The following is a 17659-nucleotide window of genomic DNA, read 5'->3' as shown; positions in this document are numbered from 1 at the left end:
GGGAGGAGGTAGAGAGAGGGGGAGGGGGGAGTGGGAGGGGAGTCGGGAGTCGTGGAGGGGAGACGCACAGGGGGCTGCCATCTTATCGCCAGCAGCGCAGAGCTCACGGGCGGACAGGTGAGCGACCCACACCTCCCTCGTGCACGGGTGCCCCCCACTACCTGCGATACGCTCCCCCCCCCTCTTCAACAACAAGGGTACCCCCACCACCTCTAAGCAACACATGGACCCCCCCCCCACCAACTCGCTTTTCCCCTCTCTCCCGGAGCGAGGGGGGCGAACATGGCCCAGGTGCCGGGAGTCTCAGGTGTGGCTCTCGCCTCCCTCCACGCGCCCCCCCTCGTATCTGCTCCTCTTCCTCTCATTCAGCACCCCCCCCCCGTGCCCCCCCCTGTGCCCCCCCTCCGTGCCCCCCCCCCCCCGTGCCCCCCCCCCCGTGCCCCCCCCCGTGCCCCCCCCCCGTACCCCTCCACCACCACCTGGATTTACCAAAAACTCGCGACTATTGAGTGGATCCCAACCCTCCACCTCCAACCACCACTCCGAGATAGGCGAGCGCCGCTTCATCATCAGCCATGGTCAATCCACTGCTGGATGAAGGCCTCTCTCTCTCTGCCGAGCCGTCTTCCATCTCTCTCGCCAAACACACACACAGCACACACACAGCACACGCACACAGCACACACACACAGCACACGCACACAGCACACGCACACAGCACACGCACACACGCACACAGCGCACACACACAGCACACAGCGCACACACACAGCACACACACACACAGCACACACACACAGTACACACACACAGCACACACACACAGCACACACACAGCACAGCACACACACACAGAGCACCACACACACACAGCACACACACACACAGCACACACACACAGCACACACACACACAGCACACACACAGCACAGCACACACACAGCACACACACAGCACACACACAGCACACACACACAGAACACACACACAGCACACACACGCGAGTGCTGTGTGTGTTAGGGGTCGTTACTATCGCTCGCTGCCTCGGATCGCGTTCCATCTCCGCCGCTGCTTAGTCAGTCCTTCGTCTCGACCACTCGCGGTGTAGATGTTGATGATGTCGATGATGTGTAGATGTTGATGATGTCGATGTGGATGATGATGTGTAGATGTTGATGATGTCGATGTGGATGATGATGATGTGTAGATGTGTAGATGTTGATGATGTCGATGTGGATGATGATGATGTGTAGATGTTGATGATGTCGATGTGGATGATGATGATGTGTAGATGTGTAGATGTTGATGATGTCGATGTGGATGATGATGATGTGTAGATGTTGATGATGTCGATGTGGATGATGATGATGTGTAGATGTTGATGATGTCGATGTGGATGATGATGATGTGTAGATGTTGATGATGTCGATGTGGATGATGATGTGTAGATGTTGATGATGTCGATGTGGATGATGATGATGTGTAGATGTTGATGATGTAGATGTGGATGATGATGATGATGAAGATGTGTAGATGTTGATGATGTCGATGATGATGTGTAGATGTGGACGATGTGGATGATGATGATGTGTAGATGTTGATGATGTGGATGATGATGAAGATGTGTAGATGTTGATGATGTAGATGATGATGTGTCGATGTAGATGATGATGTGTAGATGATGATGTGTAGATGTTGATGATGATGTAGATGTGTGTGGATGATGTCGGTAAACCAAGTGGAGTACAGCGAAACGTCGTACTCGAATTGTAAATGTTGTAGTGGGTTTACTCTCCAACCCACCCTGTGTGTGCTGTACCAGTACACATACACTATACACTACACTGTACACTATACACTACACATTACACTACACTATACACTACACTATACACTACACTAGACACTACACTAGACACTACACTATACACTACACTATACACTACACTATACACTACACATTACACTACACTATACACTACACATTACACTACACTATACACTACACTATACACTACACTACATTATACACTACACTACATTATACACTACACTACACATTACACTACACGCTACACTATACACACTATACACTACAGTATACACTATGCACTCCACTACACTATACACTACATTACACACTACACTATACACTACACATTACACTATACTATACACTACACACTACACTACACTATACACTACACTAATTGTAAATGTTGTAGTGGGTTTACTCTCCAACACACACCCTGTGTGTGCTGTACTAGTCACGAATCGGCACGTTTTTTTTCACGTGACAACCTTCACTCGTTGTCTGTGTCGGGTGGTGGCGGGTTTAACGACACATTTATATTTACGCGATCCAACGCAAACCAACCCTTATGGATGTGTCTTCACAACCTACACGCGTCCCCTTCTTGTTCGCGATTGCTGCACTGGACTATTGATGTCGTCTCGCTCTCAGCACTCGCCACTCTTGTCTCCATGGCGCGGTATGCTTGCCAATGTAACCAGCACGGGTGCTGTGCAACATCTGTGTGCCACGAAGAAGGGTCCTTTCCCGAAACGTCGTCTGCGTGGCTCACAGGCTGGTGGTGGTTTTTTGGGGGGTTAATAATTTCGCTCATGCACCACTGTCAACTTGGCAACAGAAGCAGACGATTGCCTACAGGGTCTGTGCCCTGGTTTGCAGATAACTGACGGCCCTCCTATGGTGTGGGTAACATCGCACACCGATTACTACAACGACAACGACTTCTACTGTGTGTGGCCCTTTAAAGAGGAAGTATAATCGGCGACGTTTCGGCCAAATTCTCCCCCAACCTTCACAGCACATGAGTAGAGAGAGAGAGAGAGGGCCAGGGGAGAGCGAGTGGATGGATATTGAGAGGTGGAGACTGCACTTGTTCTACAAACACGGGACATGATGAGAATGCATTCAATCAACAAAGCGTCCCGATTGTACTCCTTTGATTTTTTGTGTTAAATTGGCATACTCTTAGTTTTTTTTCTGAATCCTTGCAGTCACGAAAGCTTCAAATCTAGAATTAAATTGGCATCTTCCAACATTGCTCGGCGTGTCGAAGAATCGCAATCACGAAATTGATTGATACTGGAGGAATCCTATGAGCTGTAAAGCTCTTTGTCCACAGATGCCCAGTAGGAGTAGACCAATAAAACCCTCCCGTATAGAGTTCGCTGACAGTGAGAGGCCAAAGCAGGCAATTTGCAGGGCTGCTGGACCTTCAACTGTTTTTTTGTTTGTTAAATAGCGCTTCTGCCAATAAATACCCCAGGAACCACACCAATGCTGCTGCTGCTACTACACCTTAGGTGAATTCTTCGCAAGTCCTGGCAGGTGTTGCTAACTTACTTCTAGACTCCCTGGGGGCACATTCACCCCAGCCGCACACACACAAACACAGACAGCTCTCACAATGTTCCCTGCGTGCGTTCTGATTTTAATTTTGGCAGGACATTCATGCGGTTGTTTCCGTCGCTTTATCGACCCCCCCCCCCCGTGAGTGTGATGAGCCCAGGGGTCGTGAGACATTCCCGCCTTGGGCGTGAGAACGAGAGAGAGAGGGAGCAGTGTTTTTACTCTGCAACAATCTGGGGGACCTTTGACCACCATCAGCCTGTCATAGCGATAGCGTCAGTCGCCCCCCCCTCCACCACCTCCTCCACTGTGTGTGTGTGGGCGAGGGGTTGGTGAACGACACAAACCGATAACTGCTTTTTAATGGTCCACTGCCGGGTAGCCAAGAGGTAATTGTCTGCAGTGTTCATTTGTTGATGTTGTTGATGTTGTTGATGTTGTTGGATGTTGTTGATGTTGTTGATGTTGTTGATGTTGTTGATGTTGTTGATGTTGTTGATGTTGTTGGATGGAGGTGGGGAGTTCTCGCACGCCCCGTGCTGGACGTCTGTAAAAAAGAGCTTTGGGGCCGTCCATAAATGACGTCACGCACATAGGGGGGGGGGGGTTTCAGACATTTGTGACGATGTGTGACAAGGGGGGGAGGGGGTGAGAAATGTGAAGTCCTATCAAAATGCGCAACTTTAAATAAATATAGACAACACGTTCTACTTAGTTAAATAGACTTTTTTTATTGTTTTATATTTATATTATTTCCCTTCTACGTGACTTTACCGAAAGAACCAAGAATATGAATCCCTGCAGTCACGAAAGCTTTAAATCAAAATTTAAATAGACTTTTTAATAAATGTTTTCTCAGAGTGCGGCGGCACATTAAATACGCACTACAATGGCAATAGTTTAAAGCGATTTGAAGCATAATTTTTTTTAGGGGGGGGGGGGGCAGAGCTTTGTGACGTCATATTTGAGGGGGGGTCTGACTTTTTGTGACGCCGTGTGACGATGGGGGGGGGAGGGGGGTCAAAAATCGTCCGAAATCGCGTGACGTCATTTATGGACGGCCCCTTTACGGATAATCGGATTCCTCCAGGGGTAAATAAACCTTCTGATTCTGAACCCCGTTTTTATTTGACCCAAGTAAGGCTCCACTGAGCTATGTAGAGGCTCTTTTTTCACACCATGCCACAAATGGCAGCTCAACGAAGTGGCTCATCGTGTGGAAATGTCTCGCAGCCAAATGATCTGAGCGTGTGATGTTGATTCTACACGTGGAGGGGACAAATACGGGAGGAAACCTGAGACAAATCCACGCAACCACAAGGAGAACGAGAGAGAGAGACACCGCAAACTCCAAATGTGCAGCAGTCGTCAGGGTCGGGATCGAACCCACGACCTCCTGTAGACCAGGCGAGGTAGTGAACAGAGACACGGCGGTGGTGGTGGTGGTGGGGGATTTAACAAACGACGCTCCTCCTTTGATTCAGCTGCCAAGCCAGGAGACGGAGTCGAACCTGCGGCCACCCCGCTCTGGATGACGAGTCCAGCGTGTGCGCTGGCTAACCTTTACGCCGCTGCAGTTAAAAACGCTAGGAATGTGATCTTTGTGTGTGTTATTTTATTTTAATCTGCGTGCTCAAAACCCGGTAACTGCTCATTTACCGGTTTTTATTGTTGCAATGCGGTCACAAGCGATGACACAGCAACAACAAAAACACCGTGAGCCGGTTTTAACAACCCGAGTGTGCATCGACAAAGGGCCGTCTTGTTAGCCCGCTGTATCATTAAGGCATCTCGATTGAAAGCTTTCGTGACTGCAGGGATTCATCTTCTTGGTTCTTTCGGTAAAGTCACGTAGAAGGGAAGTAATAAAATAGACAGACCTGGCCTTCACCCGAGGACGGCTGCTTGCGTTGTGGCCGAAACGTCGTGGGAATCATTTTATTATGTTTTATTTTTATTATTTTATTGCTTCCCTTCTACGTGACTTTACCGAAAGAACCAAGAAGATGAAGGCATCCTCAAGACTTTTACGTCATGGGGTGGGGGCGGGGGGAGGAGGGGGGCGGGGCAGGGGGGCCATACTTCACCACTCTGGTCAGTGCTGCTAGGGGTGGGTTGACGCGTCGCAGGCCCCTGCTGTTAGCTCGTCACGGGGTTGGAACACTGGCGTTGCCACGCTAAATCGAACCCCACCCATCACCTCGAGTAGGGGCGGGGGGGGGGGTCCCTTTGTCAGTCACAGAGACGATAAGAACCCGCTCTGGCGGCCGTGCTGGTGGTGGTGGTGGGTGGTGGTGCTGGTGGTGGTGCTGGTGGTGGTGCTGGTGGTGGTGCTGGTGGTGGCGGTGGTTGGTGATGATGGTTGCTGCTGGTGCTTGTGGTGGTGGTTGCTGCTGGTGTTTGGTGGTGCTGGTGGTGCTGGTAGTGCTGGTGGTGGTGGTTGCTGGTGGTGGTGGTTGTTGGTGGTGGTGGTGCTGGTGGTTGGTGGTGGTGGTGGTGGTTGGTGCTGGTGCTGGTGGTGGTGCTGGTGGTGGTGGTTGTTGTTGGTGGTGGTGGTGCTGGTGGTGGTGGTTGTTGGTGGTGGTTGGTGGTGGTTGGTGGTTGTTGGTTGTTGGTGGTGGTGGTTGTTGTCGTCGTCTCCCACCCTCGCATTGGTCGCCTTCCCCCCCTACCGACCCTGTCAACCTCTCTGCCCGCTCCCCCTGTCCCTAGAGCAGCCTCTACTGTACTGCAATATAGTGCTGAACAAATAACACTGTGTAACAAAAACATTTTATTTTGTTCCTGGGTAGTAAGTGTTATTTTCCAATTGCTTATGCCTCAAAAGTACAGAAATTCGCTATTGTTCCCCACAAACTTTGCTTTTGTAACCAGGACTTTATGTGAACGAAAGACACAAATGCACACGTTTTATCATTAAAAATAGGTACATTTCAAAATATCACTGTCCTGGTCACAAAAGCAAAGTTTGTGGGGAATAATAGCCATTTTCTGTATTTTTGAGGCATAAGCAATTGGAAAATAACACTTACTACCCAGGAACAAAAATCGTGTTCCATAGCGTAATAATCGTGGAATTCCCATCTCTTTTACACGGAATTAATGACCAAGACATTGGCGAACACTTCACAACCGTTTTACTCAATGTTACAGATTTTATTGCTTACACTGCAATAACATTACAACGGTTATTAATGTGCAGTTCAATCTGAGTTATTAATGTGCAGTTCAATCTGAGTTATTAATGTGCAGTTCAATCTGAGTTACCATCACCAGGGAGCACAGGTCTCCTTGGCTACTCCATATTGACCCCCTTAGCTACTCCACATGGATCCCCTTGGCTACCTGCATCCTTGAACTTTGTGGGGAGTTGGTGGCGATGCAGACAGCCCGAAATGCATCATTTGTGCAGGAGCGGGGTTGGTGTATCACACAAAGGTCGTGAAAACTCCCCTTCCCGTGCGCGTCCAGGAGGTGCCGTACCCTGGCTCGCCAGGACAAGGCAGTACAAGGCAGTGGACTAATCTCCATCCGTTTCCATCTGTACGGGGACAGAGTGTTGTCATTGGGGCGCCACGATGGCAAGATGTTAACCACCTCGCCCAGTATACGGGAGGTCGTGTGTTCGATCCCGACCCTGACGTCTGCTGTATATTTGGAGTTTGGGTGTGTCTCTCTCCCTGTGGTTGCGTGTATCTTTCCCCGGGGCCTCCGGTTTTCCCCTCCCCATTCAGAATCAACATCACGCGTTCAGAGTCTTTTGCTGCTATCAATTTTCACGTTGATAACGTTGAGCTATCGTTTGTGATAGCCCAGTCGCTTTTGAAAAAGAAATGTAGCAGCTAAATTGGTCTTTATTATGTTTTATTTTTATTATTTTATTATTTCCCTTCTACGTGACTTTACCGAAAGAACCTAGAAGATGGCCTTACCTGGTAAAATAAAAATGTGTTTGTTATAATTACAACTAATGTGACTTCCACCCCGTCTCGTCGGATGTCCGCACGTGTCACCCACAGCAGCGCCACGCTTGACGGTGTGGGGGGGGGGGGGTGCCATGGCACGACCGTCTCAGCAGTCGTCGGTGTTCGACGATCGACGGGACCGCGACCGCCTGCCGCCGCACTACAAGGAGTCGTACCGCCTGGCCATCGACGTGCTGGTGGAGCGGGGACGCGACGCCTTCCGCGACTTCCTGCAGCGCGAAGGCACCGTGCCCTTCCTGTCCGAGCAGGAGGTGCGTCGAGAGCTCCCGGATGGACATCGGTGTTTGCGAAGGGTCGGGTCGAGTCAGTTGGGGTGCCGCAGAGGTCGCAAACGGGTTTTGATTCCTTACCCGTACCCGGCCGCAACAGGGTCGCAAACGGGTACCCGTACCCTACCCGATACCCGTACCCGGCCGGGTATCGGGTAGGGTACGGGTACCCGATTGCGACCTCTGGGATGAAGCCATGTTGCAGGCGCGGGTGGGTTGATTCTAGGAACTTGAATTGTGAGATGAGACAAGACGTTGGGAAATGAGTGACAAAGGGTTACTCACCAGTGACTCACGGCCTACCCGTACCCGGCCCTGGTAAAAAAAAAACATAAATAGTTTAGTAATCGTTTAGTTGAAGTTATCTGACCAAAAATATCAATAAATCATCATATTAACCGCGAAATCCTGCGAGTTAAATTTACATTTGAGTCGGCATCGGGGCCACAACCGAAAAAACACCGCAGAGAATGCGTCTATCCCGGAAAGTGGCTGAGAGCCGATCGCGGTCATAATAACAGTGATGATGATGGTGATGGTGACTAAGAGGCAAAGTGAGAACAGCCGGGGGGGGGGCAGGGGGGGGGGGGAGCTTTTGACAGTTTAATTTCAAAATGAAAAGCAACAACATTGCGCCTGGAGTGGTCCGCCGCGGTCAATCGGGAGTGTATCGCCCTGCTAAGACGCGGCTTGAAACGTGGACACCAGCAAAGGAAATGAAGAGGGTGGGGGGGGGGTGAAAGTTCACGGACAAACGTAGAGCGATGCGAGTCCTGGGAATTGCACTGCAGACGGAGTGGAGGAATGCACGGATTAGAGAGCGTGCAAAGTTAGAGACGTCATAGTGGCCGTGAACAGGGGACGGTAAGTGAAAGGACTTGGGTGGGACCCACAATCCTCGTCGGGGATTATCGTCTCTAACCGCTCGATGGAACGGTAGCCAAAAAGAGGGAACCACGCCCAGGAGGGACGACCGCCACGGAGATTAAGGGTTGGGATCAGCCCTTAATCTGCAAGAGCGGGATGGATGGTGGCATCGCAAAAGCCACGAGGGATGGAGACGATGTGGGGGAGGCGTTGATCCAACCGTTTATGGAACATGGCCGATAATTGTGATGATGTTGATTGCGGGGGAGATTCTCGGACGATGGTCCTCTCAGATTTTGGATGCTGACCAGGCTCAATAAAACGTAACGCAAAATTCCGATTTACCGCCGCTCGCCCTGCAGGTGGATCACATTGAGAGCACGTTCCAGTCGCCCGCTGTCACGACCCGTGGAGACGATGGCGACGAGGTGGGCCAGGACTTTGGGAGCTCGTCGTCGGGCACGTACTGGCCCGTGTACTCAGACACGTCGGCACCGGACCTCGAGCTGGGCTGGCCGGCTCCCGGACGCTTCCTCGGACAGACGAACGTCACGCTGCACTTCCACCCGCCGCTGGGGAACGGGGTGCCGACCATCAAGGAGGTCATACGCAGGCACATCAGAGGGGCCTCTAAGGTATGATGACGCCACGCGACCACCAGCGACTACATTCATGCTGTAGCCATAACGTGACAAATGAGTCGTGTAGTTTTCTAGCCTTAGGGACCCCCCCCCCGTGACGGCTGTCCCAGTGCAGCACGAGTTGAATGTAGCAGCGAGCGGCAGGGGGGCGACGTTGCTCTTGGCTTTCCAGTTTCCGAGTAATCTTAAAAATGTGGGCCGTGACGTCACCACCCGCTCGCGCCCTCCCCTTGCCAATGACGTCACGGGATTTCTGGAAGGGCGGCCGTGAAGCGGGCGGCACGTGGCCGGTGGGTCGACACTCGCGCGGTAAAACAACGACGCGCTAAAACAACGACGCGGTTGCACCGTGCGCAAATAATAACGCGCACCCGGTGTGGGGCGGTTATTTGGTCAGGGTGGGTATGTGACCTCCACCCCCCCTAACGAGCCACACTCACCGCGACCTGTAGGGGGGTTTTCGCCTTTGGGAGGGCAGGATGTAGATAGAGGGTGGGGGCCCGGGTAGGGAGTTGCCGACAATTTCAAAGGGGTCCAAACAATTGAGTCAGTTAATCAACAAAAAGAGGGTTCGTCAGTCTTTAAACATCTGGCACTTTTTTTGGCAGGGCATTCTTCCCATTCGACAGCCCCCCCGCCCCCCACTTCCCCCCCACTTTTCCTCCCCCCCCCTCCCCACTGCAGGGCCTTACTAAACAGAGTCTTGCGCCGTAACTTCCCCTCTCTTGTAGTGATGCGTGTGCAGTGTTTACAAGGCCACCATGTAATGATCTGGCCAAAAATAAATGTGTGCCGTTAATTCCCTCCGCCACCCGACGCGGCATATACAAGTCGGGCGGTGGAGGGTCTTGCCCGCGCACATTTTCGCCAGATCGTTACGTCGCCTAAACCCAACAAACGAAAAATAGAAATCGTGAATCGTAATATTGGCCGCTCGTAAATGAGAGCTACGTGTCGTGCAGTGCATTGACCTTCGCGCATTCCTCCGCACGAGTGTGCGAGATCGCCCGGCGCGTGACTTTTGGACGTGCCGCACCTTGGTCGTTCATGTCCGTTCGGCGTGGAGCTGGGTGGAGTTTCAGTTCCGTGCGTCCGAGGTCTCGCGTGGGCTGCTGCAGTCGGCACCCACGATTGGAATAATGAACAATAGCGAGGCGTGGAGTGATAAACACGACCGCAGTTTCAAGAGTGCACCATGATCACGGCGCCACTCGTCTGTTGAGCGGAGACGCGGGCGTGGCTGCGGGGTTGCATCCGTCACCATCGTCATCGTGAGCCTCGGTGCAATCCGCCGCTGGAGCCGATCTTGTCGCTCCATCTCCCGCGGTGGGCGTGCTCGCTCTGGCGCTCTGCCTCCTACGAGTGGCCATCCCATCGTTTCGATTTCAAGCTTTCGTGACTGCAGGGATTCATCTTCTTGGTTCTTTCGGTAAAGTCACGTAGAAGGGAAATAATAAAATAATACATATAAAACATAATAAAATACAATTCTCACGACGTTTCGGCCACAACCTTGGTAGCCCTTTTCTTCACCTGCTTGCGTTGTGGCCGAAACGTCGTGAGAGTTGTATTTTATTATGTTTTATTTTTATTAATATTTTACTATTTCCCTTCTACGTGACTTTACCGAAAAAACCAAGAAGATGCATCCCATCGTTGTTCTCACCCAGAGGCTGCCGCCGACCCATCGTCCCTTCGAGCGGCGTGTCCACTTTTATTAACAGTCCAAACTTTTACGTCCCTGAACCTGGATGTACGCTCTCCGTAATCCGTGCGTGTTCCCCCTTCTCTTTCTGGGCGCGCTCGTAAGCGTGCGTCTCTCGACCTTTGCTCCGTCGTCTTCTTCAGTGACCCCCCCGTTTCTCGTCCACGTGACGGTGGGAAACGCGCGCAGATAAAAAAAACAATAAACAATAAAAATTAACAATAAAAATAAACTATAAAAATAAAGCCGGTCGGCGTAGTAGTCACGGCAGATGATTTTCGTCCAATCGTGGTCATCATCATTCCCGTGCCTTCGATTTACACGGTTGGCTACGTACGGTGCGAAAGAAGTTCATGCTACGTACATCGCTGACTTGTAACAGTACGTTGACGAATTTCCTTTACAATTCTGTAAAATCGCCTGATGAAGCTGGTTGATGTAATCACCAGCGAAACGTCACCGTACTCAAGTTCTAAATGTCGTGGGTTTACTTCAACACACACGGGTGTGCCGAAGTCTAATTGACACGTTTTGTTTACGTGACAAACCTCGCTAATTGGCCGTGTCGGGTGGGTGAATGAAACTGAATGTTTTCTAAAAAATAATTATTTAATTGTCATCGATTCATGAACGAGGGTGTGCTGGTATATAAACCAATTCGTAATGAGTGCACTTACTCCTCAACTCTATTTACGTTACGGATTATTGACGAATTTCACTCGCGCCCCTCCCCCCCACACCCCCCACCCCTCCCACACCCCCACCCCAACACCCCCACCCCCCTCACCCACCCACACCCTCACCCCCCCACCCCTCCCACACCCCCACCCCCCACACCCCCCACCCCCACACCCCCACCCCCTCACCCCTCCACCCACACCCCCACCCACACCCCCCCCACCCCACCGGCTGCAGGTGGTCGCCGTGGTGATGGACGTCTTCACGGACGTGGACATCTTCCAGGAGCTGCTGGAGGCGGCCAACGTGCGCCGGGTGCCGGTCTACGTGCTGCACGACCGCCTCAACTTCCCCCTCTTCCACGACATGTGCCTCCACCACGGCCTGCGCGCCGGCGAGCTCGAGGTGACCACGGCCGGGCGCTGCCAGCGGCCGCGTTTCCCCCAAACGTCGTCGCCCTCCCCCTTCCCCTCCCCTCCCTCCCACCTCCTCCTCACCCGCCTCCCCCCACCACTCCAGAATCAGAATATTTATTAAAACTGGAATCCGATGAGTGCAGGAAAGACAAATAAATTTGCAGCAATGACATTAAAATAAAACTAAACCCCTCACCGTCCTTCTCGCAGACGAATGCCCGTTTGCGGGCCACGTGATGTTGATCCGCCTTGTGCTGTGCAGGGACGGCTGCCGCTCGTTTCCTTCCACAGCCAAACAAACAAACACAAGAAAGAAGCCACGCGGGGAAATGGGTACTGGGCCCACAATATCCCCACGCTTTAAAATGCCCAACGTGCCAAGTTGCTCGATTTGGGATTGCGCACGGCGGGTGGCATCATCGCCCCCCCCTTCCCCCCCCCCCCATTCTGCGAGAGTTAACATCTCCTAGCCACCGCGGCTCCCCTCTTGACGATGTTGACGGGGGGTGTGCGCTGCTGCGTGTCGTCGCTCAGAACGTACGAGTGCGGACCCTGCCGGGATCGCTCTACTTCTGCAAGTCTGGTGCCAAGTTTCACGGCCAGGTGTTCGAGAAGTTCATGCTCTTCGACTGCATCACGGCCCTGTGCGGTTCCTACAGGTGACGCGACGAGCGGTTGCGGGCGACGTCCGTGGCACCGCCGCAGACGCTACCATCGCACTCCCACAGGGAGCGCCGTAACGCTGCTTTATTGTATATTTTTTTTGCTCAAATTCGTAGCAATAATATAAATAATATCAATATTGTTACGAATCCTATATTTATGAATATTGCTAATATGAATCATATCAAACGGTATGTGAAACACCTTTTTTCTAGGTACCCAAGGCACAGCGCAAAAATGCTTTATCTTGTGACGTGACTCTTGGCGATATTTATTTTTGCTTACATCACAAACGCTTTCGCGACATGACCCTTGATGCACAGTCGGAATAACATTTGGGGGGAAATGACGATGTAAGAAAGGCTGAACGTTAAACTAAAGTGCGCTGTGTGCATGTCCCGTGTCCGCTGTGGTGCGGGCGTGCAGCCTGACGTGGTCGCACGAGAAGATCCACCGCAGCCTCGTGCACGAGTTCACCGGCGAAATGGTCGAGACGTTCGACGAGGAGTTCCGCGTTCTGTACGCGCAGTCGTCCTGCCCCTACGGCGACTCCTCCGCGCTCGCCATCCCCGGCCAGGTGCCCCCTCCGACCAGGGGCCTCCAGGGGCTCCGCGGGGCGCCCCACCCGGGCCTCGCGCTGCAAATCGAAAAGCACGACTCGTCCGTCGACTCGTGGGTGTCGTCCACGTCGTCCCGGCGCGCCCTGGACCAGCAGACGCTGAACTTCACCCACCACGACTTAATGCGACGCCCGATCGACAACACGTACGCCAGGATGGAGGCCCAGCATCTCCGGCGGGAGGATCGCTACACGTTCACGGCGAAGCAGGAGGTGCTGAGCGAGAAGGAGTACCGGGGCGTGGCCAACGTGTCGCAGCGGTTCGTCACCAACGCCCAGGTGTTCGCGGGCGAGAAGGAGGTGTGGAAGCGGTACAGCTACGCGGGCGAGGCCACGGAGTCGCACTCGTTCCTGCAGCGGATTCAGGACCCGTACTCGTTCGCCTCGGGCCGCGGCGCCCTGGAGCCGCGTCCGAGGAACATCGGCGGCGTCCTTCCCGGGCAGGAGTTCCGCCGTCTCCAGGGCGGCCCCGGGGCCTACGGAGACCGCTTCGGCGAGGGGCGAGGGGACGACGTGTTCGGGGATGACGGGGCTGCGTTCCCAGACTCTATCGGGAACGCGAAGCGGATAACGGCGGCGGCGGAGGAGGAGGCGCGCGACATTTCCCAGCAGCAGCAGCTGGCGCCATACAATCAGCGAAAGAAGAGCGAGTTCCCGGCGCAGCACCTCATGAACTCGCGGCGGGAGGCGTGGCAGGGACAGCCGGGCAAGGCGGACGGCGGCCGCAGCGGCACGCAGCAGACGTTCGCCTGCCAGACGTCGCCGACGCAAACCCAAAGCTTCCAGGAGGAGGGGTCGTTCGCGAAGGCGGGGCGCGACGAGCAGGGCGAGGGAGGGCGACGCGGGCGGCGCCGAGAAGTCCGCCAAGCAGGGCCTCCGACGTTGGCGGATCAATTCGTTCCTGAGCTCCTGCGAGAATCCCGCGGAGGCCGAGGCGGGCAGGGCGGAGGACGACCCCAGGCTCGACGGCGAGGCGCGGGTCGGGGAGGGCGAGGCGCGGAGCGGGGAGGGCCGCGGGTCGCCGGCCGCGGACGCGGTGGTCGCCGGCTTTGCGGACGGCCTGACGAGGCACGAATCGCTGCGCTCCAAGATCAGTCCCATGTTGCAGAGGAACTCCAGGTTGCGCTCGTCGCTCATCTTCAACTCCGCTCGGCAGGACGCGGGAGCGTCGGAGCAAATCTCGAAGCGGGGCCCGGGCAATTCCGGCGGGGCGGCGGCGGCAGACGACAAGCCTCCCGCAGGCCCGCGGCGAGCCGACGAGGTGGCGGCCGAGGCGCCGGCTGGCGGTTCTTCCAACGCGGCCGAGTTGAAGGAGAAGGACGAGCAGACGGCGGTCGCTCTGCCCGCTTCGGACCTCCAATCGAAGTACGCGCCCAGGGAGCCGTTCGTGAGGTCGAGGTTCCTGTTCAGCAGCCTCACGAACCGCAAGGCGGCGACCGCCACCGCGGAGGAGGAGGTCCGGGCGGCCTCGGACAAGGTGGGCCCCGTCGGCAGGCCGGACTCGCACATCAAGGAGCTCTTTCCGAAGCCGCAGCCCTTGGCCGAGGGTCGCGCGGCACCCGCGGGAAGCGCCGTTTCCAAGATGAACCCTTCTCCGGGAAGCGAACAGACGAAGTTAACCCAGATGCAGCAACGTAATGAAACGATTCCGGCTCGGTCAAAGTCGTCGTCGGCCGACACGGGGGCCCAGGTGACGAGGAGGGCGACGGACAGCGCTGCGCAAGACGTGAAGCCGGACCCGGCGAGCGACGGGGCGAGCCGAGCGTCCGCGGAGAGAGCGTCACGGCTCCAAGAGCTTCTCGACAAAGCCAACAACAAGAAGGAGAATTCCCCCGAGAAGGCGTCTCCTGTAAACGCGACCGTGGAGAGAGCTTCCCCTCGAGAGCCGTGCGGGCCGAGCGCTCCGCCCGCTGCCAGCCCCACCTCGGCAAAGGTGCCTCCGGCGCAGGATGCGGCGTCCGGCGTCTCCCGAGCGCCGGCAACGATCGGCACGTCGGAGCTGAGCCCTTCCCCGGCCTGGCGCAGCAGCAGCACCTCCACACCCGTCCTGTACGGCAGCAATCTGAAAGACGACACCAAGGTCATGTTGGAGCAAATCTCGCTGAGCAGCCACAAGTACAAGGACGACAATCACAAGGCCGCGCGGGGGGACGATTCGGCGAGGTTACCGCGGGATGCCGCGGGTGGCGGAGGATCGAGCGTTGCCAGCCCGAAGGAAGCCGCTCCGAGCCAGGCCTCGCCCACGACCACCGCTCCCGCGGCCGACGAGGACAGGTCGGACGAGCTCATCCGGAACCTGGAGAGCAAGCGCAAAGAGAATCGTGCCTACAGCCGCTTCGAGGTGTTCTACAAGACGGAAGGAACGGAGGCCAAGCCAAAGGGCGTCTCCCCCGTCGTCTCCCCCGTCCATGTCCCCGATCAGTCGCGATACGTGCCCGATAGGAACCGGGCGATGGAGCAGCCCTTGAGCAACAGCCTCTTGCAGAAAATCAAGGTTACATTTAAAGGAAAAAATTAATAACCCTCCCCGGCCTTGCCATACAGAGTTGTCGTCGTTGCTTGAAACTACAGTTGTGAAATTATAGTTGTCGCTCTACGTCGGCATGAGCCGACATGAAGAAGAATGGGGGGGGGGGGCGGTAAGGGGCTTCGTCGCAAGAGAGAGAGAGAGGCGCTTGACAAACGGCAGGTGGCGATGAAGCACAGCTCGTACGATGGCTTCGCCACGTGGCGATTTTTATTGCGCCCAAAAGCGCAGCCGCTGACTGCGCCGCCAAGGAGTCGAACGCCTCCCACGTACAGCGAGCAAGGGTCGCAGTTTGGCCGGGGGGCAGTCCTGGTCGTGAGCGGGGGCCACCTGAATCGTGGGTGGGGGTCGCCTGAATCGTGGGTGGGGGTTGCGAAGGAAGTCGGTGGGGCCAATCGCCGTGGCCAGAGCTAGCGGAGTTGTGGGTTGTGGCTTTGTAGAAGTGGGCAGGGCTCCCAGAGAAGTGTGTTCCTTCCCAGATTTAAAGCCGATAGATGGGTTACTCGAGTAATAATAATAATAAATAAATAAAAACATTTCGGTGCTGTTGTACAGTACAAAATATACATATCCGTGTGTTGGGGTTACATGTATACTCACAAGTATTGTGTATTCTATGTGTGTGTGTTATATTGAGCTTGCACTTGGGATTTTATCATACTGAGAAGTCCGTGAAAACCATGGGCAGAAGGGTGGTGCATCTTCTTGGTTCTTTCGGTAAAGTCACGTAAAAGGGAAATAATAAAATAATAAAAATAAAACAATAAAATAATTCTCACGACGAAAGACAGCGTTGTCTTTCCGACAGACCTGTTATTCACCTGAGGACGGCTGCTTGCGTTGTGGCCGAAACGTCGTGAGAATTGTATTTTATTATGTTTTATTTTTATTAATTTATTATTTCCCTTCTACGTGACTTTACCGAAAGAACCAAGAAGATGAATCCCTGCAGTCACGAAAGCTTTAAATCGAAATTTAAGGGTGGTGCAGTTGGTAACACCTGAGCCTCGCAGCAAGATGTGCCTGAGTTCGAGTCTCCACTCCGGGGGGGAAACTTTCAGCGTGGAGTTTGTGGTTCACCTCGTGTTCTGCACGGATTCCCTCTCGGTTCTCCACTTTCTATCCAAAAACATACAATGTAACCGGTATTGGCTAAAACACGTCGCAGTGCAGAAAAGTTACCCGCGGGTTACTCGGTTGGGATTACACGCAGCAGCAACGTTGCCGCCTCCTGCGAAAAAACCTGGCAGGACTCCTGAAAGAGTCTTGGGACTCATTGAAGCATTCCTGGCTGAATTCACGTAATACTCATGAAAATATTACATGTCCAAATGAGCCATAGGGCGCCACGGTGGCGAGATGTTAACTACCTCGCCTGGTATTGAGGAGTGCGTGGGTTCGATCCCAAACCTGACGCCTGTATATTTGGATGTTTCTCCCCGCGGTTGCGTGGATTTTTCTCCGGGTCCTCCGTTTGTTTCCTCCACATGCATGAACGCGCTTGCAGAGCAGTGGTTCTTCACCTTGACTGCAGCCTTGCACCCCTTTGCTTCTCAAAGGGCATCTCGCACCCCAGGTTAAGAACCACTGCTTTAGAGTATTTGGCTGCAGTACATTGAAAAAGAGCTACATAGCTCAGTTGGCCTTCCATGTTAAAAAATATATATATATTAAAAAAACGTAAAACATGTCCATGTGCCACGGGGCTGCTGCTGCCGCTGCCACTGCCTAAGCACAAGTTTCGAGTTTTTAACCAGGTGAGGATGCATCGAGGGGCAAGGATGAGTTTTTTTGCGACGGTGACCTCGGTACAGGTACGTGCACTGTAGGCCTTGCGTGCTTGACGTGGCAGCAGGGCCCGGAGTTAGTGGTGACTGGGCTGTGTGTGTGTGCGCATGTGCACACGGAT

At 54.0% G+C, this 17659-nt stretch overlaps 1 protein-coding gene across 1 annotated transcript; it reads left to right on the top strand.

Moving 5' to 3' along the window:
• LOC144717941 (protein FAM83H-like) lies at positions 1 to 16286 on the top strand. The gene is given in 7 exon segments (XM_078593761.1): positions 1 to 117; positions 7399 to 7616; positions 8864 to 9136; positions 11763 to 11930; positions 12476 to 12600; positions 13031 to 14066; positions 14068 to 16286. Coding segments are annotated over 6 exon segments (3456 nt in total). The 5' UTR covers positions 1 to 117; positions 7399 to 7436; the 3' UTR covers positions 15742 to 16286.
• Positions 16287 to 17659: the final 1373 nt, after the last annotated feature.

This window comes from Lampetra planeri, chromosome 4, assembly GCF_965212315.1.
Source record: "Lampetra planeri chromosome 4, kcLamPlan1.2.h2, whole genome shotgun sequence".
NCBI lineage: Eukaryota > Metazoa > Chordata > Hyperoartia > Petromyzontiformes > Petromyzontidae > Lampetra > Lampetra planeri.
Note: the sequence above shows the minus strand (reverse complement) of the source record. Positions and strands in the feature narration are given on the sequence as shown.